A 27,465-nucleotide genomic window follows, 5' to 3' on the forward strand; every position below is an offset into this window, starting at 1 on the left:
ACTCTTGGGTAGCTTGACCCAGGGGACAGAACTCCCCAGGGGGAGCTTGGGGCAGAGGGCAGGCTTCTGGGGAAAGGGGGCTCTGAGGCAGCAGGCACTGATCTTCTCTCAGGCCTCAATATCTCTTGCTTTTCCAGCTTTACTGAGGCAGCCAGACAGATAAAAATCAGACACATTTATGGTGTCTAATGTGATGGTTCATATGTGTGTCCCTGTGAAACGAGTCCCCAGAGGAGCCAGTTAACACACCGGGCACCTAATCACCTCCTCGTGTGTGGGGAGGACGCAGGGTCTACCCTCTGGCAAACTTCAAGCGCACTATCAAGTATTAGTAACTACCGCTGCCACCCTTAGGGTGGCTGCCACAACCTGCACATCTCATAACAGGGGACGCTTGTGGCCTCTGACCACATCTCCCATTTCCTCCATCCTGCTCTCTGCCTCTGTGAGTTTTTAATATTCTGCGTACAGTGAGGTGGTGTGCATGGTCTTGAGTCTGGCTTGTTTCACCTAATGTAGTGTTCTCTAGATTCGTTCATTGCTGCAGATGGCAGAACCTCCTCTCTAAAGGCTGCATAGCACCTGCTGTAGGTGCGCACACGTTTTTTTTTTTTAACCCATTCCTTTGTCGATGGATACTGTGTGGATAGTGCTGCAGTGAACCTGGCCTGCAGGTCTCTACTGAGACACTGACTTCACTTCCTTTCTTTCTCTCCAAGTCAACAGGGCCCAGGAAGTAGCTCATTGTGGTTCTGATCTGCACTTCCTTCCTGGTCAGTGAGGTTGAGTGCTTCTCCTTATACCTGTTTGCCCTTATTTGTGAACCCACAGCGTGCTCTCCTGCGGACAGCCACAGACCCGCGGAGTCCCTTTGGCCCTCTGGGTGACAGCCAGCCCTGCCCAGGGGAGCATTTCCCAGCACTGCACATATCTACTCCTTCTGGGAGGCTCCCTGGACACATTTCTATTGAAGTTTCATGTGTACGCAGCAGGCGCTGCTTCTTAAAAGCTCTTGAAAGATCTCATAGCAAGAAAGGCTGTCACTTCCATTGAGCATTTTCCAAACTCATTTGAGCCCAGGTCCTTTCTGGTTTTTTTTTTTTTTGTTGTTGTTGTTGTTGTTTGTTTTCTGTACAACATCTGTTAAAATCATACAGATCAAGAGGTGTGTAGGGGGCACCCTTTGGGAGATGCTGTTACGCGAGCGCACACCTTCCGCCCACAAGACTTCCTATTCAAGTATGATTCTGCAGTTACCCAGGGGTCCTCTCCCTGACCCCTCCTGACCAACCAAGTCCCAAGGCCACCAGGTGGGGTGGAGACAGACAGGCTGCCTCCCAGTGGTGGCGGCGGGGCAGTGAGGAGGGTGCATATTGGGGTCACTAGAGCCTGAGTGGGATGGGCAAATGACCTGACAGGTCAAGGTCACAGAAATTAAGAGAGACACTTTCTAGACTGAAGGAGACTAGAGGACCACACTGACTGGATCCAGCAGTTGTCTCAGGCCCTTTTCTGAGACAGGCACTGTGACAGCTGGTGTCACCTGAGTGGGACCTGAGGCTTACTAGTAATGATGCAGCCATGCTCGTGTCTTGGCTTTGGTGCTGGCCCCGTGGCCATGTGGAGAGGCCCCGGTTTGTCAGGCGCCGTGCTCAAGTGTCTGGCGAGGGCACCACCAGGGTGAGTCAGGCATAAGGTGCTCTGTGCATCGGAACTGCCGACGCGCTCTGCCTCCAAATTGGAAAAAAGGAAAGAAACCTGGAGCCCAGGAAAATGTCCCAGGCCCCACCTGAAACGCCCCCGGCTTCCTCCAGCTCCTGCACCCACCTTCCTTTCCTTGGTTCAGAGTATCTGGGGGTTCCCAAGGCCATCTCTGGCTGGATGGGACCAGCTGGGCAGGCCCAGATTCCATCCTTGCCCACCCGGGATAACCGGGTGATCCTATTCCTTCTGACACCAGAACCGTCAAAGTAGCGTGGTAACATTTTCTTCTGAATCTGGCTGGTGCACGGTAAAAATGAGAGACAAACACCAACCCCCAAAGCCTAGCCTGGGCTTCTCCTCCATCTAAGGAGAACGTGCTCTTCCCTGGATCTCCTTCCAGCCCAAGCCTGAGCCTTCATCTCAGCGTCGGCACAGCCAGGGCCTCCCTGCCCGGCCCTGCCAGCGAGAGGCCAAGGGTCTCCATTCCCCTGCTTTCTCCACTTTGTTCAAAGCAAACCCCGGCCTCTCTGCAGCTTGGCCACACTCAGGGCAAGTCCAAACGCCTCCCTGTGACTCTATAAGGCTCCAAGTTCTGGGCTGGCTTCAGCTTTACCTCTGCTGCCCCTCTCAGTCATGTCCCCAAACTCAACGTGGCCATTGTGCCCCTGGGCCTCTGTTGGGCCAGCTTCCCCTGCCTGGCCCTGTTCCGCCCCTGCTGACCTCACAGCAGCTGGCTCCCTCTTGCTTGCCGTAGCTGTGCATGCACTGATCCTAGCGAACAGAGTCCAGGCACACAGCAAGCCTGGCACCAGGACAGGAGAAGCCAAGGGCACAGGAGACAGAGAAATACAAGACCCCAGGCTGCACCCACAGAGCCCAGGTATCCTTCAGGGGCAGACAAAGGGGATTCCAGAAATCTACTGTGTCCCCGTCATCTCCCCTGCACACACTGGCCCATTGTGGGCTGATTCCCAAGAAGAGTGGGGCACTCGTGGGCCCACCAGGTACAAAGCATCAGACTACCCCCAAACATCCAGATGATCGGGGACACTGACAGGTACCCTTGCTAAAGGACCCATCTTGTGTAAGGAGATGTCTCGGTGGCTGGTGAAGTTCGGGTTTCACATGTTTGTGAGCTCTTCAGTCACATTTCCTCTTCATTGCAGACTTCCTTCTCATGGGTTGCTTGAGCATCCATAGGCCACCCAAGCATCCTGTGGCCCTGCCCTTCAGTGGACAGGCTTGAAGTCGGGGCACAGAAAATCTCATTAGAAGAAAAGTGAATGATCATTTCTCTGAAACATTTGAATTCCTATTTGCTGTCAGGGCAGGTTTCCCCCAAAGCACCTGTAAGAGCAGCTGGCGAGGAAAGAAGTCCATGTGAACACACACTCCCTCGTCTCTGAGGGGCCTAGGAAGTGCTGCCCTGCAGCACCACCCCACCTGAGCCGGCCACCAAGCCTGCCGAGGGACGGCAGGTCCCTGCAAACCCCCTCCCTTTACCACCAGGACTTTCATGGTCTAGCGAGAAGTGGGAATGGCTTGGAGAAGAGCTCCCGGGACATGATGCCCGAGCGGCAGTGACCTGGATCATGACGTAAACCTTCACAAGACCCTGCGGCACCTGTCTCAGGAGAAATGTTGTAAATCACATGTGCACACAAAAGGTAAAACCAACGTGTGATTTAGCGATGAGATGGAGAAGCTGAGCATGTCAGCACACACCTGTAATCCCAGCTACGAAGAGGCTGAGGCAGGGCGATCACAACTTCAAGCCTAGCCTGGACAACTTGGAGAGACCTTCTCTCAAAAATTAGAAGTAAAAAGGATTGAGAATATAGCTAAGTGGTAGAGGACCTGCCTGCATGTGTGAAGCTGGGTTTAACCTCCAGTTACCTCCCAACACACACACACACACACACACACACACACACACACACACACAAAACCAAACATGGCCAGATCCACGATGATACCTAGTTAGTGACTAACAGGTGGACAGTATATATGAAGTGGATACACTGCACCAAGAGATGACGCACATGTACGCAGAGTGGGAAAACACAAAATTTCATCTGTTCATTAGAGTGCACAACCTGAAACTTATGAATTGTTTATTTCTGAAATCTTTCCTTTAATATTTTTCTATGACAGCTGACCAAGGGTACCTGAAACCTCGGAGAAGCTGGAAAACAGGAGACACTATAGTAATTTTCTGTTTTATGTCAACATGTAGGTAAACTCTCAACAACTAATCAGTAAGTTGAGAGGAGACCAGTGAATTTATTCAGGAGGAACACTCCCACGGTAGGTAGGGTTGCATACAAAGATGCTTTATTGTAGAACTGTAAAATGACCGTAGTCCTTGTTTTGGTCAACAAGAGACTAAGTTCCACTAGAAAGAATGAGGACATCAGATCTGGATAAAGCTGAGAGAAGGCACACAGGAACCAAAGGACCAAGCAACGGGGAACACACGGAGGGAAACTTCAGCACTGCTCAACAGGACACTGAAGTTAACACCCAAATGCAAACATGTTCTGAACAACAGAAGGCCAGACTGGCCACTAGCTCAGCAAGTTTTTCACTATCAAGGAGGAAAAAAGCGAGAACGCCCAATTAATAATTTATCTTTTATTGAAATTGCTGAATACTGTATTTTACAGTAAAGTTGATTGGGAAAAAAAAAAAGGAGAAAAAAATCAATTTTAAAAAATACACTCATGTTGAAATCAAACAAGCCAGCCAAACTGGGCACAAACCAAGAAATTCTGTAGGGTGGTTTGCTTTTCAGTATATGAATACCACTGAGTCTATGTACAATTCTACAATGCGAGAAAAGTCATTCATTGAACACTTTGAGAAAGGAGTCCACAGCAGAGAAGGAACACCGGCCGCCCTTCCATCCTGCAGCCCTGGGTGCCCCGGCTTCGGCTCCAGGAGCCGGATCCAAGCACAGCGCGGGGCGAGATGCTGGCCCACAGTCTCACATGATTTCTGTAAGTCACACACTGTGCATATTAAGGCTTTTTATAGGTCGAATGGTTGATAACCGTTTTTTTTTTCTTAAAAAAATAAGCACAGTAAAGGTGGTATATTATGAGACTCTGAAGAGATGAGACCTACAGCCCAAACCTGGAGAGAAGTTCCTTCCTGATATCTCAACTCCACTCACAGGCACAGAAAGACAAAAGAACAAAGCCAATCTTTGGGTGGGCTGTGGAGCTCGCCAGCCAGCGGAAGCAATACTGATGAATGTGCTGCGGCCACTGGGGTTGAAGGTGTCCTGCAGAGAGCCACAGGCATAGAACAGGCGAACCCCCAAACCCAGGCACTCGGGGACCCTGTGCACCGTGTGTGCCCTCGAGAAACGGAAGCAGAAAGGAAGAGACAGAATGGCGCTCGCTCGCCAGCTCTGCGCACGCTGCCGGCCAGCTCGAGCCCCCAAGTCCGCCCGCACAGCCGCCCTCTCGCCGCGGAGCCCACCTTGCCGGCAGGAAGAAACTGGAGCTATTTTCACTTTTTTGCAAACCTGAGTAATTGTCGAAGTCAATAAATAGGGGGAGAGAATTAAGATGCTAAGTAATGGTCAGATACCCTACAGGTCTGAAGCAGCAAGGGTCTCCCTCGACGCGGCCGCTGCTCCGGATGCCCGGCCCGGCACTGGCGCGGCGCTGAGCGGCGGAGCGTGGGAAGGACGAGGTACCGCCCGCCGGCCACTCGAGCAGGCCTGTCCCGAGGCCTGTAAACCAGCAGGAAGGAGTGGTGCGGCCTCCTTCACCCTCCCCCCGTCACAAAAACTCTTCCCTTTGGAGCAGTTTTTGTTAAAGGCAAACTATAGAAGCATCGAGTAGAAGTCTTATTTGGTTGGAGGTGCTTGGCTGTCCCACGGCTCCACGCGCTCCTGTAGGCACCACGGAGTTAGATGTGTAAAAGGTCCTCGTCACTGTCGTCGTGGAAGGACGCCAGCATGGCTGAGGTCCCCGTCTTCTGCTGTCCGGGCCTGGGCTTCCCTTTTCTGGCCTTCTCGCCTTGGACCAGCCCCACCCGATCGTCCTCCCTCTCCCGAAGGGCCCTCCGCGGTGCGTTCCTCACGGGCTGGGAGCTCTCGGCCCCGGCTCCTCTGCCTGAGTGAACTTTCACCTCTGGGATGGTCAGGACCTCATCCTCGCTGTCCTGGTCATCCCCGTGCAGGGAAGTGAGGGCCTCCGCTTTCACGGACTTGGTGGTGATGTGGCCGTTTTCCTGCCCCTCTCTGCCCAGCCTTGGGGCCGGCAGCTGGATCTCTTCCATCAGCCACTCCGTCTCGTTCTCGTCTGTCTCCTCCTCTTTGTTCACCTGCCAGGAAGCAAGAGCAGAGGGCACATGAGCCCCAGTAGACACCCTTCTCCCCTCTGCTGTTCTGCTTGCGCGTCCTCCCCACATCAGGGGCCACCCTGCTGCAGGAGCCAGGGAGAGAGTGAACACCTGCCCATCACTGTCCCTGTCCCCACCTGGGCCTCCAGGTCCCAGGCCCCAGCAGGGCTGGTGACAACTGCCCACTCACAGTAAGAGCAGGCCATGCCGGAGGGCTGCAGGAGCGTTAGAAGCACTGTGCGGACCCACCCCCCCTCAACAGTGCTGGGCAGGAGGCCTCTTCCAGGAGACCCACGGATGGCAAGGGGCCGACAGTGGCAGGGGTGGGGACACGTGGTGTGTGGAGAGCCACAGGGAGGACTCTGCCAGAGTCTGGTTTTAGAGGCGATCTGGCAATGCAAAGTGCAGGGGGAGCCGGATGTAGTACTACCCTAGGTGGGGCCTCCTCTGGGAGTTACCATTTCCACCACCACAGCGTCTTAAGAACAGCCCCAACACAGACAGCCCAAGCACCGAACACTCCTAAGAAAACCAGCTGCCCCCCCGGCGGGACAGACTTGAGGGGACAGCCAGCAACGGTGCTGGGTGAGGGCTGAGTGAAGGACAAGCCTCCTCCCCCACCCGTGTGGTCTTCCGGGCAGCACACGCCCTGGTGCTGACCATGGGCACTGACTGATGAGCGGGCAAGCAGGCCCCAGAGGCTCAGCTGACGAGTACCTTTGAGTATTTGTAGGACACATTTGAGCTTCTTCGACAGCAATTGCTTAGCTTGTTAATCACGGTTTCCCTGTTGAAAATGGAGACCATCATTGGTCCAGGGTAGAACAAGCCCCCTCCACACCCACCACAGCCCGCCTGCCCAGCGTCTGCAGCTGCTGAGGACTGGGTCACAAGGCTACATGCCCAGCACGTATCACCCTCCAGGGCACGGCATTCTGAGTGACCACCAATGATGACAGCCAGCCTGTAAACGGATGCTGTTCGTGGTTCGTGGGAAGAACACAGGCTTGGGAAGGAGACAGAGCAGGGCTCAGATCCTGCTTCACCTCTCAGTGGTCACAGTTCTACAAAGTGTCACTCACATCTGGTTTCTAATTTTTCATGTGTGACTACACCAGACCACTTTGCTGCGTCCCAGGGCTGCAGGATGAGAGGTAGATGCTGGGAGTACCCAGAGGCCGGCTCACACTGTCGCGCCTCGGAGCCCCGCTCCTGAACTTGAGACCCACCCCAACCACTTCTCCCTTTGTTGGGAGGGGACGGGCACATCAGGAGCTCAGTGTCCTGGCTCTGCATGGGCCGGGCCAGGAGCCAAGGTGTACGACATGGGTGAACCATGCCCGAGGATGGCGCCACAGCGCTGGGCGACCACTCGCCCGTGTCGCGGTGCGCAGACCTTTAGCACCACTGTGGAGCCTGCTCAGAGTTCCACGGAGCTCTGAACCAAGGACGTGGAGCGCTGTTGCAGTGGGACTCCCGAACCCTGACTCTGAACCGCCCCCGGCCCCCGCCGCCCCGTCAGGACGTGCTCCTCACCGCCTCTCCTTCTTGTGAAGCAGCAGGGCCAGCAGGCAGCCGATGAGCGCCACCAGGAGCAGACTGAGGACCGCCCCGACGGCCTGGCTCCGCTCCGAGAGCCCCTTGTGCCCCTGCCCGTCTGGTCCAGCACTCTCGCCGTCGAAGCCCACCCTGGAGGATGTCACAAGTTAGGAAGCCACAAAGTCACTCGATGGCGCAACCGCCACAGCAGCACTGAAGGGTTCCCAGGAAGGGGCCAGCCCTGGCTGGACAGACTCCAGCCAGTCTCCACCCGGCCAGTGAAAGCGGATCCAGTGGACACGAAAAACACCAACAAAAACTGGGCGGGGAGAACCTGGAAGAAGCTGGCCTGGGCACGGACGCCAGGCAGTGGCCTCTCAAGCCCCGCCCACCTGGAGGAGCACGGGTGAAGCACCCCAGGCCTTCCACCAACCCCACGCTCCGACATTCAGAACTGCAGGGACATCAGCGCACTTTCATGACATGAAGAGTTCAAGGGAGGGACACAAAGGAGGCAGCGTGGGGTGGGGGACGCCTGGCTAACTCCCCTTCTGCTCTGGGACGGCGGGGTTAGGCCTTGAGGCTGCTCATCTGCCGGCTTCCCGTCACTCAGGGTCACCACATGCAGACACAGAACGGCAGAACAGGGTCCTGGTCCTCCCCAGTGATGGAGGTACCTGGCCACTCGGGATGAGACACAGCCTCACGCACCACACACCGCTGGAACAGCTGCCCACAGTATGGCTGCTCCTTCAGAAACTGACTTAACCGTCACAAGTTTGGCTCCAAAATAACTGAGTCAGAGCAACTAAGCGATGGCTGAGCCACCAGGCTCAGAAGCTCAGCCTCCCCGAGCGGCCTCGTACAGCACCACAAAGGCAAGGAAGAGCAGGAGGGACTGGCATTCTGAGTGACTAGGCCCCTGGGCCTTACCCACTGGCCTCTGCGTGGATAGTGGTCTCAGTCCCAAAGGCCTCTCCCCTCAAAGCCGGAAGCAGACCAGCCAAACCAGTGCAGCTGCTCAGGAGCCCGGGACGGCCCAGCCCAGGTCCATCACCCAGGGTCCTCAGGCTGTGTCAAGGTCTTCCTCACGCTGGGCGGGGCGTCTGTTCCCAGCTGTACTTACTTCCTGGTTATCGGCTACCTTGGTGCCCGACTTAGCTGGGTCAGGTGTTGAGTCTGTACAGAGTCCATATGTAGCCACTCAGGGACCCGCCCTTCCGTGGTTGATCTGTGACAGTTTGCTAAGTGGGGCTGAGCTGGAGAATGTGCCTCCCAGCGGCTGGGAACAGGGTTCTCTGTCTGCCTGCTCAACTCGTCTTTTCACCGTGTTACTTTTTGCGAACTTGACCCAGCAAACACCAGCAAAGGAGGCCTCATTCCAAGTGTGGTTCTGTGGGTTTCTGCTTTCCTGGCCCAGGTGGGCTGAGTTCAGCTCTTCTGTATCTGCAAGGGAGCTGGCCCTTGCAAAACCAGCAGTCCTCCCTCTCCCGAGAGATTTTTCTCCACTGTTTCACGGTGTCCGACCACTGGTCTAGCCTCCCTTCCTACTGTGGTTGGCCTGGCCTGTTTTCTTAGCCTTTGACCTCTGGTCTTTTCAGGCTTCCTGCACTCCCTGCAAATTCAGATGCTCTTAAGAACCCCGCCACCACCACCACCACCACCACGTGTCTTGTAAGAGAAGGTCAGCCTGTGGACATCACCACCATGACTGACACTGACAACCATTCCCACCACCTTAGGTCATTTCTACTTGTCTCTCATTTTCTGTTTTGCTCCCGTTTTTGTCTTCCTGCAGAGACTTTAGTTTCTTTATTGCACCTTTTCTTCTCTACTGTTTGAGGTTATGTGCTTATTTCTATTACTGTGTTGGTTATTTCTGAAGTACTGGCATACATACCAGGATAAAAAGTCTAAAACTGGTCCTCCCAACTAACAAGAAACTCTACTGCTTACATACAGCTTACTGATATTGTTGTCCAATATCATAATCCTTCTTAAATTGTTCTTTAATCCGGGCTGGGCTGGGGCTCAGCAGTAGAGCACTTGCTTAGCAAGGCCCTGGGTTCGATCCTCAGCACCACATAAAAATAAATAAAATAAAGGTATGTGTCCAACTGTAACCAGAAATTAAATATTTTTAAAAAACAGTTTTTGAATTCAGTAAATGAGCTTCCCTACAGCTTCCAGTCTTCCTCACACCCACTGGTGTGGCACTTCCCAACCGTGGACCTCTCTGTGGCTGCTGCACCTGTGCGGGGCAAGTGGTGGGCCCCTCCATCTGCAGATGCAGGTTTTTAACTTTATGGAAGTTCTTTTCTTTATGTTGTAAAAGCATAAATACATCTGCACTGATTATTGCAAAACTGTGAACAGCCGTTTTGGGAAGGTAGGGGATGGTGAGAGAAAGCTTGAGAAAGCTGATTCTACCTGGCCTTGCAGGAGGTCAACAAAGCCTAAACACACTCCTTAGGAACACGGAGGTGAGTGCACAGGAGACAGCTGAGAGAACTAAGGGCCCTCGGTTAGGACAACCGCTACCCGTCTTCCACATTTATATCTGATTTTAAAAGGTGCAACTATAATTCGGCTGGGGTTGTGGCTCAGTGGTAGAGTGCTTGCCTAGCATGTGTGAGGCACTGGGTTCGATTCTCAGCACCACATAAAATAAAGATATCGTATCCATCTATAGCTAAAAATATTTATTATTTTTTTTTTTTTAAAAAAGGTACAACTATACTTGGATAAAATGTGAGGGGAGACTGCGGGGGAGCCACGCAGACACTGCTCTGCCTGACCGCCACGTGGCGGTCACAGCCACCACGCCCTGTCATCCATCGCAGCAGGAGCCAGGATAGCGGCCTCCAGCGGGCAGTGTGCCTGCTGTGGGTACTTCATGCTTTCCCTCCCCAGCGTTCACTGCGTTACCAACCTGCTAAGGGGCTTAAGCAACTCCACAGCCTCCCGTGGAAGCTCCTCTCTGGCTCTGACATGGATCCCTGAAGCCCTGTGGACTGTGCCCTCAGGGCGTGCCCCCATTTGCCAGTCACCGCAGGCCTGACTGAGGCTGTTCTCCTCCATGCAGAGGGTGGGGTAAAACAGTTTACCGCATCTCTGCCTCCACCAACAGTGCCGGAAGCTCATTTTTAAATTTTAACGTTTTTCTTGGTTCGCATTTTGCTTCTTTCACAATGAACTTCTAGTTTTAACCCTTGTATTTTGCCATGACCTCACCCAAACACCACACATATTCACAAGCTAAAGTGTCGTGAGTGAAACCTCAGCCCCAAGACCCCTCTGTGATGCTGCAGGCAAGAGTCCTTGTGTCCACGTGCCTGGGACAAATTAGGAAAAAGCCATCTTCTGCTGAGCTAGCCCCCAAGGGAAGTGAAAATGAAACGACAGGAGCTAAGAAGCGGGACCAGAAGTCCCCCGTCACCCCTGCCACTGCTGCCTGATGGCTGTGGCACCCTTCTTAGGTAATGACATGCTGAGGGTTCGTCTTCCTCCTGATCTCAAGGTCACAGGACAGAGGAAAGAAGGCTTATGGGATGGTGGCCGGGGAAAGCAGGAAGAGAGTGAACCAAGAAGAGACCATCCATTACAGGAGGTCCTCGGCAGAGGTGCCAGAGCTGTAGGTCATGAGAAGGACGTGCAGAGGCGCCTCCCGCCTCCTGACCACTGAAGCAGGGCGCTGGCTGCAGGAGGTCTGTCCTCTTCCACTTTGTGTGCGTGTCTGAGTACTCTGCACGGGGGAACACGCTCAGACTCACCCCTGAGCTGCACCTTGAGCAGAGAGGGGTATGCCTGCCAGGCACCCAGGACGCCACTTACCCCAAAGGACACACGGCCGAGGTGTACCAGGAGAAGAGGTACTGGCAGTCGGCGGTCTCGTGACTGAATTCTGGGATCCCATCCTTCACCAGAGGGTCGCAGTGGAAGAAGATGGTGGAAGAGACGGACTTCGTCTTATCCTTCCCACACTTGGAGGAAGAGGCAAACACCACATCCAGATCACCATCTGTCAAGGAGGAAAGGGCACTGTCACATCGGCCTCTCAGTAAGGGACTGAGTTGACACTTCACTGTCTGCAAAAAGCTGACACAGACTCATAATCACAGGTCAAGATATGTCATCAAATGTCCCACCCACCAACACTCTGCCTTCAGAGCTTAAAAAACAAACAACAAAAAAGTTTCCTGCTGCAGATTCACACAGCTCCTGTCCTAAACAATAAGCATGCACTAAAGACTTGACCTCCCCCTGAAGAGGTCTGGCCTCCAGCCTTGGCTAATGGCAGGGTCTGGAGTGGGACTGGTCAGGCCCCACCTGTCCACCTGGTGACTGAGACCAACCAATCAATCATGCCTATCCCCAGGAGCCCCACAGAGGTTCTGGATACCAGGGTGCCACGCATTAGTGTGGGGATCGCAGCAAAGGCCCAGGCCTCTGACCCCCGTGGACTGGATGATGCCTGTGGGGTCTTCTCATGGTGGCTTGCCATCCTTGTGGTTCTGCTGAAACGCCGTGAGCACGAGGCCAATGTGCCCAGTGAGTGCTGTGAGCTCTTGTGTCAAATCACAAAATGGGAGGGCAGGTCTGGGAGCCCCTGAGCTTGCCAATGGCGTCAGCACAAGGGGAACCCTATGTGGCTGGTGGCCATGTCCCCACGCAGGGTGGCTGAAGCAGGAACTGAACAGATGGTCCTGCCTGTCCAACCAGACAGGGACAGGGCTCCGCAGGCTCCCTTTCCTGCTGCAGTGAATGAGCAGATTTCACATGCATTTCTTCAAGAACCAGGAATCCAACGCCACTTTCTGGTGCAGGAAAGGGGAACACTGAGGAGTCTGAAAGAGACTGTGTCAACACACAGCACGTGGCACACAGAACCCCGAGGGCTGGGATTCCAGAGCAGACCCTGTGGGGAGCGAGGGACTGCACTCCTCACCAGCACAGCACTCCCCCAGACCCACCAGGAGGCGGGAACCCTGGCTCGTGAAGGGCGGCTTCCTAAGGAGGAGGCATGGAGGTGGCTCTGGCAGAGGAGTAACAAAGGAGCTGCCCAGATCAAGCCACCAGGCTTCAGAAGGACACGGAGCTCATGGAGGACAGATGGCTGGAGCCATGAGCTGGGGGACCAGAGGCCTGCAGGATGGAGGTCCTTTGAGCCATACAGGAAGGGGACTTGGCCTCTCCTCCTCTGCCTAAGGGGGCACCTCAAAGGCTTGCAATGCAATCCCACAGCTGGCAACCAACATTAACCCAGCTCTTCCTACGCCGAGGATGTGGGACAGCAAGAGGCACACCCAGACAGTGTGACCTTCACTTTTGACCCCAAATTACTGGAGGAGTCACTGAAGTATAAGAAAGGAGAAGGAGGTGTTCACTCTACACTGTGGGATGATGAGGGAGGGACGGAGCTGGCTGAGCACCAGCCCACACAGCAGCATGTGCACCCTTCCCTTTCCCCAGGGACTGCAGCTGCTGCGAGCAGACACACAGCATGGCTCCTGATGCCCGAGGCCTGTCACACTCTGTAACCAGTGCCAGTATCGCCCGGCCATCTAGGGCGCCCGGGTTATGCACTGCACCAGCGACATGCTTAGCACTGGGGCACTGGACAGGTGCTTCCTTTAGGACCGACCTGGCAGGCGGCCTCCCCCTGGCAGGGCTCTCTCAGCCTTACCCCAGAGCAGGCTGGGCTTTCCAACATACTTTGAAAGTTAAGACATCCAGATGGTTCAAAAGTCAAATAGAAAAGGTATAGAGCAAAACATGAATTGTTTAAACAAAATCACACACACTGCCCTCCAGAACACTCTCTCATGATCAGCCAGGACAAGGCCTCTCCTCACGCTCATTCTCACGCTCAGGCTGGCGGCACCTCCCGCTGTTCCCTGGGATGCTTCTGGTGCTGTGTGCGGCCCCCCGCTCCCCTCTAATGTCCTCATATTACTTAAGAAGGCAGTGCCAGGCCTACAACCAAGTCAAAGGCGATGCTGCTGCCTCCGGCCGCCCCTCCGGCTGCCCTGGTTCCCACTGTGTTAGCTGAGCTGAGCTTCACCCACACAGGATGCCCAGGTCCTGCGGGGACCCTGGGATCTGTGTTGAAAACCGCAGCACCCAACCGGGTTTCTATCATAGCCCTGATCTGAGACTCCACTGGAGGCGGTTTCGGGATGAACGTTTGGGCCCTCCCGGGACGTCGGCATGGAGCCCAACAGGAGCGCAGCGGTACCTTGCACGTAGTACTTGGTTCTGTCGGAGGTGCCCACTTTCCTACTGAAGCGCTCATCATTGGGCTTGACCTGGCAGATGCTGGCTCCGGAGCACGCGGGGTTAGTGGAGCCGGTGATGGAAGAGAGCTGGATCTCATACAGGTAGTTGTCCCCGTTGCTTCTCATGTCCCCAGAGGCACTGAACAACCTGCGAAGACACACAGTGACTCAGAAATCCCTCAGGGAGGACACTTAAACATGACCACACGACCCCCAGTCCCCAGAGGAGCTGCAGGGTCCAGGATGCCTCCTGTCTCCTTGTTCCAAACCAGGGCAGCAATTCCGTGACCCCGCAGCGACTAGGGCACCAACTTCCATCTGCCATCTAACTGTCCTGCCCCGCTGGGTCCACACTCTGGCAGAAGCCACTTCTCCAATGCCACCTCCAGTGCCACACACACTTCACGCTGCCCTGTACAGCCAGTGGGCATGGCTGGTCACCAGGGCCAGTGCACCCCACGGCAGCCCAGGGACACTGCTGAACAGACCTCCATCCCCACGTACTGGTAAGCCCAGACGACTCCTGCTCAGCCATGCTTCCAGACAGCTTTGGCTTCGACCCCAGGCTTCCCAGGAAGTGAGGAAGGAGGGGGACCTTATTTTTACACTCATGAGAATTCACCATCTTTGGCGCTAAACCTTAATAGTTGAGTAATGCTTCCCTTTGGTTTAAGCAAAATAATGATGACCACTTCAGCAACCGTAACTCAGACACACAGACCTATTTATCTTACAGGGCTCCCGTTAGGTAGGGAACTGCTGGCTTAGCTTGAGTACATTTTAATGCTCAGAAGGGAAAGGTTTCACTTACTTAAAATAAATATCCCCAAGGCTGAAGCTCTTGCCATTCACAGGGTTGGTGAGGGTCCCGTTCACCATCTGCACCTCCTGCGGCCTCACAGCGCAGGCAGCCCGCGAGTCCCAGCGGAAGTAGTAGGTGCAGCTATCGATATCAAACCTAAAGGGAGAAAACCAACGCCGGTCACCCTCTGGCCAGACACGCAAACAACTACCAGAAACCTGCTGAGGCCCTGAAGGAGCCCTGGACCCAGAGGCTCCCTGACTGCAGCTGGGCCTCCCAGGACACCTGCTGGCCCCACACGGAGCAATCCTGGGGTCAGAACGGGGCCAGGAAGGTTGTTGATTCACCTTTTCCCAGCACCATAATAAGGAGGATGACTGCACAGCATATCAGTGATGTGAAACTCAGGTACGCATTCCATACAAATGCTTTAAAATTTAGACCCTGTTCAACATTTAAAATCTGCTCCTAGACTTTAGAATTTCTAATTCACAAACTTCTCAGATTTACATATTGAAAAGTCCTTTGATGCTGGGTACCGAGGTGCATGTCTGTATCCCAGGTATTCACGAGGCTGAGGCAGGAGGATCACAAGTTCAAGACGGACCTTAGTACTTAGTGAGACCCTCAGCAACTTAGCAAGACCCTGTCTCAAAATAAAAAATAAAAGGACTGGGGATGTAGCTCAGTTAAGAGCCCTGGGGGCAGTCCCCTCTACCAAAAAGGAGAAGTCCTTCTACAGTTTCTGGGACTCCCCTTTTCCAAGCCCAGATTCCAGAAGTTGCAGGCCTCTTCCCAGACAGCAGCTCACTTGCTCCCCCTGTTGGCCAAACTCCTAGCACCACACACTGCTTCCTGGAGAATTCCAAGACAGCCTAAGAACACCCCAGGTGCTTGCTGGTCCCACTGCTTGAGCAGCTGAGTGGTACCATCAAGGCCCTTGGTTCTACTTTGACATTTAAAGACAGTGGCCAGTTACACACTGCTCAGCTGGCTCACAGAGCAATAAACCCAGAGCAGGAGCATATTTTCTAAGGACAGTGAGGCCAGGGAAATCGCACTGGTCGGTAACTGTGTGTCAGCATTCCACCTGGGACTCCCTCCCATGGAGGGCAGCCCTGGTCCCTTGGCCCCTAGTCTCAAGAGCCAGCCCCTCCCCACACTGACAACCCGAATCCTCTGGCCCGAGGGCGTACGCCAAACCCCCACATGGAAACCAGAGAGCAGTCTGCAGAGCCCGCCGAGCCCCCTCTCCTTACCTCTTGAATGCAGGCCTGCCCACTGTCTTTGCACAGGTCAGCTCTATCACAGAGGACGCAGTCTTATTTTCACCACAGCGATAGCCTTTTGTGTAAGTGACAACAACTTTGTCATCTGAAACAGGAAAATGACATTAGTTGAGTGCACTGGAAAAGCCTCAATGTCAGAGATCACACCTACTTTCGGGGCAACAACAAAACACGTGTGCAGCTCCACGGAGGGTTATCCACCTGCTCTCAGCACTGTCATGCAGGGCGGCCGCCTGGCCTGCACCACCATCACCACGGCCACAGGCCTGGCCTCCAACTCACGTCCTTCACTCACAGGCTCCATGTGTTGGAATGCTGACCTCAGAATGGAAACACTCTCCCAACCCATGTGATTCAGGAATCTGGGTGCAGGGCAAGCGCTCCACCATGGGAATCCCATGCAAGACCTTAGGTAACGGCAGTGACCATTGCTACCCACACAAGTTCAGTGCCACTCTAGAGCCTTCCTGCCTGGCCCCTCATCTGAGCGTCTTCACAACAACAGAGCAAGGGTCAGAGGGAGAAACCTAACCCAGAGAGCAACTCTTGGGTTTTGTGGATTAAGTCAAGCTCTACCTTTGAACGTGGCATTAGAGGGAAAATTAATCAATAAGCCTTGTAACTTCCAGAATCAAAGAGAAAAATGGGCATATACTCTTAAGTGGCAAAGATCCTGGGTGGCGTGGCAACCAAGTGCCAACCCACGTGCTGTGGCCAGGTCACTGCAGCAGTACCACTGCTGTTGTCCTGCAAGCAGCCAGGGCCTGGCCTGGCTCAGCAGACACACGCCACCACAGGGCAGGAGTACGTCTTACGGAGGGCCGTGTCTGAGAGCCACAGACCCCACACGCACAGGAGCACACGGGCGAAATGACCTGGCCCCCAAAAGACAGAGGCCAAGGCAGCAGGGACGAATTGCGGATGGGAGGTGAGATGGCTCAGTTCTCAGCCATGCACCAAATTCAGAGGTGCTCCAGTTCAGTTTGTTTTAAATATTGGGTTTCTGAATAAAAAATTTTGGTAGAAAATTTCCACTGCTCTAAGGAAAAACTCAGGAGTCCCAGGAAATGGGCGTTCTCTATTTCCGGTGAGCGAAACGATGTGAAGACAGAGTTGAGAGAGAAACAGAACAAGCACAGGCTTGAGTCACACAGTACAGATGCCGCACGCTACCCGGTGACACACGCAACCTTCACCCAGGTCTTCCCTGTGACCTGGTTTATGCTCCATCCCACACAGTGGAGAACTGCTATGTGGACGTGACCCCAAAGCTCGTGTGTTGGAAGCTTAGCCCCAGTGTGGCAGTGCCAAGAGGCGGAGCGTTCAACAGGCGACGAGGCCGTTGTCATGGGAGAGGGGTCCCGAGGAAGGAGGAGCTCGGACCCTACCCCTTCCTCCCACCTCTTCTGCCCTTTTCCCTCCGGATGGTGTCGCAGGAAGGCCCCCCCCCCAGATGCCAGCTCCCTGACTTTGGACTTCCAGTTATCGGAACTGTGAAAAACAAATCCCTGCTTATTAAAAATCACCTCAATCCAGGTGTTCTGTGATAGCAGCACAAATGGCCTGGCAGAACACTGGTCCTGAGAGCAGGGGTGCTACCGTCATGCACCTGGGCCGCGTGACCCGGGGAGGCTGGGAGAATGTGCAGGAGCAGGCTGGGAAACCCCTGGGTGACTGGGAGGCAGGGGGCAGGACAGCACAGCCCCCGGCCCCAGGGACTGAGGGACAGGGGCCGGGCACCAAGGGGTGCGGCAGCAGGAAGCCACCCTTGGGGCAAGGCCATCCTTGTCACAGGGCCGCAAACCACTCGAGCACTGCTGAGTCCTAGGGCTTTAAGGAAGGCAGGGCTTGAGAGCAGCGAGCCAGAGCGCCTGGCACAGAGCACTGCGGTGCCACGGGCCGCCCAGCTGTCCCAGTCAAGGAGAGGCGGGAAACGACGTGCAGCAGAATTGAGAGAGAAACAGAAAGAAAACCTTTGAAAACTGCCACCCTGGCCAGCTAGAGAACGAAAGGCAGGTTCCAGAGAGTACACCAAGGCCGGCCACATGTCCCTGCCGGGCAGATTCCCGTGGATGGGAGGAAGCGGTGCCGTGTGCACCAAGGCAAAAGGACACCCAAAGGCATTTCAGAGACTTCAAGACAAAAGGAGACCTTGAGGGAAGTCCCCAGAGGTGCCCTCAGGAGCTCAGCCTTCACCGCCTGGGCCCCCGTACCCCTGGGGTGTCCCCTGCATCCCACTGTACTCTTGGCAGCCCAGTGGAGTCCTGCTGTACACGGGCCTCAGTGACCTCCACCTAGACACCAAAGGCTGAGCCAGACAGCTTGGGGGCCCAGGCAGACACCCGACACAGGAGCACCGCATGGGGCCCCAGCAGGACAAGGCCTAGTGGAACTGTGTGAACCGAGCAGCCTCGAGGCCACAGGAGTGCAGAGCCACCGACACCCAACACAGGCCTGGAAGAGCTCGAGGCTGCAACCAGGCAGCAAGGCTGAGGGGTGGGGCTGCCCCTGGACCTGGCAGCCGCTTGGTCCCAGGGTGCCCAGGAGTGGGCACAGGGAGGGAAGATCAAGCTGGAGCCTTAAGATGTAACGTTCTCTGCCCTGTTGGGGCCTGCTATCCCTTTGGTAATAGAAGGGCTATGCTCTGCCCATCTCTGCGTTAGATTCTGTAAACACACAACGTGCTGTGTTCCACAGGCTTCCAGCCAGAGGGTCGTCTGCCTCAGGATGGACTGTGTCCGGAGCTCGGCCACGTACAATTTAGGTGAAAATGGACTCTGAACTTCTAGATTGGTGACAGAACAAACTTTTGAGGTTACTGGGTATGAGGATGGCCTTAGGCCTGAACCCAAGAAACTCCATTTTAAAACTCCAGTTTGAAACCTGCAGCCTCACCAGGCACGCCTAACAGAGCCCTCCAGTGTGGCCCTGAGGCACAAACCAGTCACTTCCCCACCCTGACAAACTCAGAGTGAAGCCTCTGGCAGGCTGCCCTCGCCCAATAAGAGGGAAAGGCCAAAAGATCAGGTGAAGACCACCAGACCGGATGTTCTAACTCCGGGAGAAATGATGTCACTGGAGATCTGGTGGCAGCTGGTAAGGACTGAAGCGGGGAGGCGTTAAAAGCCCCCAAATTTGGTATAAATAATGAGCAAATGAACAGACATTCAGCCAGCGGATACTGATGCCCTCATGCTGAGGGCCTGACGAGGACCTGGACTGACATCCCAACACTTGTCATCGTTTGCTGATCCTCTGCATCTTCCTCACCGCTCTCAAAACTCTACAGCCACATCTTGTCCCTGGTGAGTCTCCCTACAACCCTCTCCTCAGCTGACCCTCTCCTCAGCCGGCCGTCAGCTCCACCCCAGGAGAAGCCTGCCATGGTCTGAGTGAGTGCACACCCGCTGGACTTCAAGCCTAAGCCTCGAGACTTTTGATCTGACATTTGAACTCAGCACACAGAGGGAATGTCTGTCATGAGCCTGGCATGATTAAGTATGTCTGCAGTGCTCAGAATTAATTAATCCAGAACTGTGTGCTGTGAATTCATTAATCTGGAATTGTTTCTGTGAACTGATTATGTGTACTGCAGTGCCTAGCATTAAGGATTATCATTTTCTTGATTAAGAACCTATAGAGTTAAGTTGTATTAAGTGATTTGAGTGAATAAAGCATTCACTAGGGCAGAAGCACGTGGACATTCTTTGTTTCTCCCACTGGCCTGCATAAGTCACACCTTTGCCCATTGCAACACTGGGTTGGAACAAACGTACTTCACATGAGGGGACATGAAGCTGGGGGCAGAACGCCATGGTCTGAATGCGTTCCCCAAAGTCTGTGTTGGAAACTCTGGCTCACAGCCCCTTCTTGAGCAGTGCGGCAACAGCGGCAATAGAACCCAACTCTCCACAGGGAGGGTGATTTCGGGGGGTTTGGCTTCTCCCTCGGCTGCAACCTGCAGAGCCTCGGTTTGATTTTTACCAAAGGTTACAGTTATTTCCTCAGAATTCTCTTTCTCCATTTCCACATCTCAAGCTCACTTAGTCATCCTGTAGCTTAATCAGCACGAGCCCCAGAATCCCACTGGAGCCTCACAGGCACAAGCTGTGCCTCCAGCAAACCTCCTTCCATCAGGGAAGAACAACCAACTGAGCAACCAACTGCACAATGAACCCTCTGTCGAAGCCATTAAAACCATCTATTTTCCAAATCATCAAGAAAATGTACCCTGAACTATCTCCACTAAGTCCTCATGCCACTATCTGCCCTCCGAAACAGAACCATTTGTGGAACACAACCTTGAGAGGAACTGGACACTCAGTCTGGACCTGCAGTCTCAGGGAATACAAACTGGCACAGACCTCCACGTTCCAGTAACTGCCAAAATTTCAGAGACGGAAATCACAACAGGATGCTCCCGCCACGGTCCTGCACCCTCCACGGTCCTGCACCCTCCCACCTCAGGATAGCTCCGTCTTCCAGTCTAGGCCCTGGAACCAAGCAAGACGGGGACTCGGAGCCTCACCTATGACATCCAGCCTTTGCGTGTGGACGAGTCCCAAGACCTGCACTTGACCAGACGCACTCTTCTTGCAGACGCTGGCTCTTTCCGAGCAGTCCAGTGGCCCCTTGTATATTCTCTGGCACAGATTTATGAAGTACCTACAGCAAGACAAAGGAGGGGTGAGCAGGGAGGTCTCCACCCTGGCTCCACCTCCTCGCTGGAGGCAGATCGGACACAGCTCTTCCAGGCCCACGAGCCACAGAGCGAGGAGCGCTGAGGAAGGGAGTGGCCCACGCCACCTGCTGCAGACCAACACGGGGCATAGCGAGGAGCCTGCGGGGCACGGGCAGTGCTCCAATCCTGGCAAGTCGCGCACCATCCTTCATGCTACTTCCTCCTCCAGCTCACGGCCCGCCCTGCGGTGAGGCCCTGGAGAGCAGAGGGCAGCCCCACAGGGCACGGTCAGGACAATGAACCAAGCCGGCAGAGGCAAAGCCTAGGGAGCTCTTGCCAGAGAACTGAGAAGGTCCACCCCCCGCCCACACTCAGCAGCAGGTGGCCCGTCCAGCAAGGGGCAAGCTGACCTGTTCAGCCTGCCCAGCTTCTGGGTCTGAGGGGTCATCTCTGCTCACCCACCTACGCTCCTCTGACTGCACAGCCACTCGGTAGGCACAGGTGACATTCTGGGCTGCCTCCAGGAGCACAACCACAGTGACAGGTACCATCAGCACCACACGTACGTGACTTTGAACCACGATGAGCCAGCAACCGTGGGGGGACCCTAAGCTCCCACCTGTGTGCGGCGGGTACTCACGAGGTTCCTTCATGGACGAAAAACCAGGACCCAGTGAGGGAGGAGAGCAGCCGTAGGTCATAGGTCTTGTGCTTCTGAACGAACTTGCACTCCATCTTCCGGGGCGGGCACACGACCTTCGTCTTCCACTCAAATGTCACTTCACACCCACGGACTTCACTGAAGACCTGCGGCCTCCCGATATCCTCGTCTTCGTCACACTTAAATATGATCGCAGACGTCCGGTGGCTGTTGGCTAGGGAGCAGTAGGCGTGTCCCGACTCTCCCGTCTGGCTGTCCCCGGGCGCCCACCCCACCCTCGCCAGGCTCCTCCCGACTCTCCTGTCACGGGGCTGTCCCCCAGGTGCAGCCCCTCCCTCACCAGGCTCCTCCTGACTCTCCTGTCACCGGGCGGTCCCTCACCCGCAGCTCACCCTCGCCCAGCTCCTCCCAACTCCTGTCCCCGGGCTGTCCCCTAGGTGTAGCTAAGGCACTCCTCACTGAGCTTCAGCACCTGATTCCAGAGCGATGAGCACAAAATATCTGCCACTCCTAAAAGTTCAGTGTCATCAGGGACCAGGAGTAACTGGTGTTCCATCAAAACCAGCAGCAGAAGCACAGCTGTCCCTCGTGAACTTACACCTCAGCTCCTAACGTGTCCTGATCATTTACCAGAACGACAGATCCTCACACAGTGACCTCCTCTCGCTCTTCCTGACACTCCCATCACAAGAGGGGGCACCAGGCTTCACAGGAGCAAGGGCGCTAAATACGGCCCCGAGGCCCCGGCCCCTCCCAGCCACTGAACCCCGTGTGTGCCACACAGACAAAAGGCCACCATGAGCCCCTGGCTTCTCCTGAATTCGCCAGCCGCCCTGACCCGTGACAGGCAGTGATTCTGCTGGGCATGACTCTCAACCTCCAGGGCTGAGCACCGCAGTGGACACGAGTCCCCAGGCCAGGGAGGGGCCCAGCTCATCTCCACCTAGAGCAACTACAGCGTTTCCTGTGGGCAACAGTCCCAAGAAGGGAAAGAGACATATACGGCAGGACGATGCCCCGGCCACCCGCACGTCCACCAAGCTCTGGGCTGAACGGAGCGCGACAGGACCAAGGCCGCGCCGCCACTCACTCTGCCTGCAGAAGCCCCACTCGTGGTCCCGGTCGTAGTCGGCGGTGGTGCTGCACCAAAGCCTCGCCCGACCCTCCAGGACACACTCCTCGTAGCTCTTCCCGTTGAACGTGAAGGGGAAGACGCAGGGGTCGCCCGCCTCCGTTTCTGGAATGACGAAGAACATCCCAAAGACCCAGGCTCAGTGACGGCAGCCACTCAAGGCCACCCCCGGAAGAAGACCTAAGGGAGCCTCGGCCCGAGCCACCCAGGACAACTGGGATGCGCCTGCCGAAACCCGAAGGGCACCTGACGGGACGAGCGCATCGTGGCAGGGGCCCTCACGCCCGAGGAAGCCACGTGACCCGTCCGGTTCAAGCCCAAGCTTCTAGCACTCACAGGGCTTAAAGCTCACTCCTCGGACTGTTCCCGCTGCTAGGCCTACTCTCACACTTACTAGGGATTTAAAATTCACCTGGAGGACAAGTGTCGCCATTCACGTAGCTCAGAATGACCGCTTCGTCCTGGTGCCTGTAGTCCAGCTGCATGGATGCCAGCCGACCAAAGGACGCCCCCTTGCTCCCGGACAGCAGGCAGACGCCACCGTCCTTGCAGCCACCCTGTTCCGGGCCGGCTGCCGCGGTGCACACCCCCACGCTGTACGTGCGTGACCCTCGCGTCACCTGCAAGGACAGACAGCACAAGTGGCAATGACTGCAGGCAGCACCTGGGACTCCCAGTTAGAAGCGCCACTGCAGCTTGTGCAGTGGTGGCCACAAGCTACACCCAGGTGCCTCAGGGCCACCTGGAGGGCAACAGGAATGCCCTGGGCTTCTCCAGGCACCTCTGAGTGGCCACCACAAGGTGCCGCCCCTCCGGCCCAGACCGTCTTCCTTTCTCTGGCTTCTCCCCGGGATTGTGGGGGCCCAATGTGGCTGCTAACCTGTCCTCCTCAACTGGGCCAGAAGAGAGGGGCCCGCTATGAGACCCCAGGCTCATCCTGCTTTCTGAAGCAGGCACCTCCTCACTTGGGACACTGAGCCAAGAGCCCAGCAGATGCTCCACATGAAAACGTGCACTTGCTCTCCTGCCCACTCTGTCCTCCCAGGATCCCCCTGCCACACACCTGAGGCTGTGTCCCAGGAACCAGGGTACTGGCTCCAGCAGGGACACCAGGGCTAGCCACTCTCTGGCTGCCAGGCTGAGGCAGGAGCAGCCCTGTAGCCCAGCCCACACCCTGGACGGACTCAGCTAAGAGGTCTAGCAGCTATGCTGGCAGTGACAGAGACCTCGCTGACGGCCGATGCGCAGACACACAGGCCGGGGGCTCCGGCACAGGGAGCTGCACACCAAGTTCTTCTCACACAGGGGCAGCTGCCAGATTCTTCCTGACGTCACACCACTGGCCGGAAGACAGCTGCCTCTATGACGAAAAGCCAGGCTGATGAAGAGCCATTCCTTCTGGATTTCTGCCAGCCAAGCTAGATCTGACCCTGCCCCGTGGATGTGTGGTCCCCTGCATGTCCCAAGATGCCTCGTCTGTTCTCCATCTGTGACAGGGTCTCATCGCCTGCCTCACAGGGTCATTTGATCTTCTTGAAGCTCAGAAACTCTCTAACCCACAAGCTGCAACCCAGCGCCGGCCGTGCCCGTTGGCCAACACTCCAGCCGCCTTCCTGCCCCACACGGAGCTGCACACACCAGGCACTGTCAGGGTGGAGCCACCAGGCGGGACGAGAGGCAGCCAGGCTGTGGAAGAGCTGTTTACCTTGAAGGTGCTCCTGGAGAGGCTGGAAAGGTTGAAGCTGTAGAGCAACTGCTCGTCCGTCAGGGCGCAGCCCTCTGTCTTCACCTCGTCTGGACAGACGACCGGCGTCTCCCACTCGAACACAAAGTCACACTCGCTGGTCCTTATCAGCTTAGGAGTTCCCTGTGGTCAGGAAGAGTACAGGTCTTAAAGACCACAGGGCCCAAGCACGGCAGCCACACGCTGCACTCCCTGAACCCCTACCGGGTGTCCAGGAGGGCAGGGCTGCAGCCACAGTTGCGGGGATCAATGGGGACCTGTGACCCATAGGGGCAGCTCCCCAGGGAACACCAAGCAGGACCAACACAGTCCTGGGGTGCAGGCTGGCACCTCTGACTGCTCGCACAGCCCTATAACACCCTTGCTAGCTGCAGGTTGTCACTCCCTGCTTAGAGACAGAGGACAGTGGGGGACGTGCCGCACCGTGGTTCATAGGAGAAAGGGTGTCTTTCAACATCCAGAGACAAGTCTGTGAGGGGGACATCACCACTGCTAAGGAGGGGCGAGTGTCCAGATGCTGGGGATGCATGTGACCAGGGAGGGGCAAGGCACCATGTGGCCAGACATCCCACAGGCCAAGTACTTTGAATCTGGCTGTTTATTCTTCCCTTAGAGCAGCAGAAACAGATGACGCGGCTGGGAGCTCCACCAGCCACTGCCACACAAAACCTCTTTTCCTACGATTCAAATGGAAAAGTACTTCCACTAAAGATGGAAACTTCAGGGAAGAAAGTCTACTCAGAATCCTTCCAAAACTGGACACATTCAGCATGAGATGCCATTGCTAAGACCAAGTGAGCATGTCCACTCTCACGGGGCAGCTGCTCTGGGAATTCCTAAATCACATCCCCTAATTCCACCACATTCCACCTGACGCCAGCTTAAAGCCAAGGACAGTTCCGGCTTATCTGCTTGTGTGACATAATCTGACTCCCCTGAAGAGGGGGTCTGTGACCAAGGAGGGACGAAGGGCCGAGTGACAGGGGCTCTGTCCACCTGCCATATGCTGAGTGTTTGAAGCAGTGCAGACGACACCCACAAGCATGCAGATATGCTCACGATGGGGCAGCTCCCTGCTTCTTGGTAACTCAGCACCGTGCCACACCCTCAGGACTCATGCACAGGGACAGCTGAGGGCTGGGAGGTTCCCTGGGCCTCTGCACAGAGCAGTCAGGGGCAGCAATGGGAGTTTCCCCCAACAACTGTTCTTTCCTCGTGCCGGGGGCCACCAGGTCACTTCCTGCCACTGTCAGCACATCCATGTCCAGCACAGTGACCTTCCCATCAAACCTGCTCTAGCTAAAGGATGCCAGGATCACCTTCATCGAGACCATAATTCATCACCTGCACCCCTCAGGGTGAGATGAGCCTGGGGACCCATGGCGTTTAGGATTCTCAGAGGCCATGCAGGATTTGTTATTTCCATTACATAGCACAACCCCCAAACCCTGTGCAAGCTCATGGATATTTCTGTAGCAGTTTGTATGAATTTTCACAATAGATGGGACAAATGCAGATCCTAAGAAGCTTCAGTACTCATTATCAAAGGGGTGACAAGTTCTCAGAGCCTCAAGGGCCCCAGAAGCACAGAACAAGGGCTGAGGCCGCGCTACCCAGGAAGAGCTGCCCGTGGGAGCAGTAGCTGGACCTGCCACCCCAGTCACTGAGACACAGGAGCCGGACCCTCCCGTTTTGACTCCTTTCACACTGCGGGGAAGGGCTCAAGGGAACCAACCGACAGACACAAACTCTTCATCACAGAACAGTTCTCATTGTAATGGAAGTTGGTCTTATTCTTAAAAAGCACCAGAAAGGTCAATAACTTCCAAAACTGTGCTTTTGTTCTTTGCTGACCTTTGAATTTAGACTAAGTTCCAAATGATGCCCAAAAATCTGACCTCTCTATAAGGAGGAAGTCAGTTTAAAAAAAAAAAAAAAAGTAAGACCCTTAAATACATGTAGCCAATGCTGGGTGCCATTTCTACACTCAAAGGTCACAAGTTTTTGAATTCCAACAAGCCTCCACGCAGGATGAAAGCACTCATTCCTCAGACCCAGATGCACACTGAGCTCGTTACCCAAGGCAGGTGTTTCGTACCCTTTGACCTGAAACGTGCTTCACAGTTATCCAGCCTGGCTCGCCAACCCACACTTAAGCATCTAGACTGACCGGAGGCCACCTACCATGCTGACGCCTCTCTTGCAGTGGAAGGCAATGAGCGAGGTGTAGTTGAAATGCCTGTCCGCTAGGCATGGAGTGCTGCTTTCAAAATTCAGGTAAATTTCATTGGCCACTGGATTGAGGATTGGAGGGCCTGTGACCCGGCCAATATCCTAAACAAAGGAGAGAGTGAACAGCACTTCAGGAAATTAGTTGTTCCAAGGTTAGTGGAGTGAGAGCTAATACAGAACTGTGAAACTCACACTTCACCAATTCTGAAAACCAACAGCACCTGAAGACACTGGGTCAAGGCCATGCCAAGTGGGAATCTGCACAGAGACCCGGGGAAGCCCATATGACAAGGTCATCTGTTCAGGAACGAGAGGTGTTTCTATCAGCCAATTTTCAGAGTCGAAGTAACTGGGTTTTCTGTCTCTGGCCATCTCAAGGTCCTCCCTACCTGATGGTGGAGGTGGGAGCCCAAGCTACGCCCACCCCACCACCCCCATGCTGCCCTGGACCTACCCATTCCCTCAGCTCATCAGTACCCACTGGGCAGGTCCTCAAAAGAGGGAACAAATTGGTTCACCAATTTTTATTGCTTAGTGCAGCCACAGACACACAGTAGCTGCTCAATTAGAATTTCTAAATGAATAAACAACGAAAGAAGAGTGAATGGCCAGGAAAGGGACATGTCATGAATATACGGACATGTGCATGAGCGAACATGCATGAGCGTATGTGTGAACACACATGTACTGCACACGTGTTTCTTCCCTATGATTCAGTTTTTGGCTGCTATTCATTCATCACCATGGAGCATGTTTGGACTTGAAATTTAGATGAATTTAGAAATTCATCATTTAGAAATCTGACGAAGGATGGCCAAGCAGGAGAATTCAGCAGGGCAGATCTCTCAAAAAATGACTCACAACTGAAGCTCCCTCACCTGCCCTGTTGCCCACGGCTGTAGCCTGTACCACAGACCACTTCCAGCGTCCTCTACACCAAAGGTACAAACAGTATCCTACCTATCTCTCTAAAACCCATATCTAGACATCTTACCATAGGGTTTACCCTTTGGAGCACTCAGACACAGAACAAGAACAGAAACAGAG

The 27,465-nt window shown here is 54.9% G+C and overlaps 1 protein-coding gene across 1 annotated transcript in view; it reads right to left on the minus strand.

Moving 5' to 3' along the window:
• Positions 1 to 4,323: 4,323 nt before the first annotated feature.
• Igf2r (insulin like growth factor 2 receptor) overlaps positions 4,324 to 27,465 on the minus strand; it is a 96,185-nt gene continuing 73,043 nt past the window's right edge. Inside the window, exons 36-48 of the mRNA XM_015498684.2 lie at positions 26,371 to 26,520; positions 24,148 to 24,309; positions 22,855 to 23,062; positions 22,401 to 22,547; positions 21,290 to 21,524; positions 20,497 to 20,633; positions 15,939 to 16,053; positions 14,689 to 14,835; positions 13,838 to 14,025; positions 11,434 to 11,620; positions 7,597 to 7,749; positions 6,778 to 6,847; positions 4,324 to 6,042 (exon numbers count right to left, since the gene is read on the minus strand). Of these exons, the coding sequence (XP_015354170.2) occupies positions 5,626 to 6,042; positions 6,778 to 6,847; positions 7,597 to 7,749; positions 11,434 to 11,620; positions 13,838 to 14,025; positions 14,689 to 14,835; positions 15,939 to 16,053; positions 20,497 to 20,633; positions 21,290 to 21,524; positions 22,401 to 22,547; positions 22,855 to 23,062; positions 24,148 to 24,309; positions 26,371 to 26,520 (2,316 nt within the window). The 3' untranslated portion in view covers positions 4,324 to 5,625. The remainder of the gene's footprint in view (positions 6,043 to 6,777; positions 6,848 to 7,596; positions 7,750 to 11,433; positions 11,621 to 13,837; positions 14,026 to 14,688; positions 14,836 to 15,938; positions 16,054 to 20,496; positions 20,634 to 21,289; positions 21,525 to 22,400; positions 22,548 to 22,854; positions 23,063 to 24,147; positions 24,310 to 26,370; positions 26,521 to 27,465) is intronic.

This window comes from Marmota marmota, unplaced genomic scaffold (genome assembly GCF_001458135.2).
Source record: "Marmota marmota marmota unplaced genomic scaffold, marMar, whole genome shotgun sequence".
Classification (NCBI taxonomy): Eukaryota; Metazoa; Chordata; class Mammalia; order Rodentia; family Sciuridae; genus Marmota; species Marmota marmota.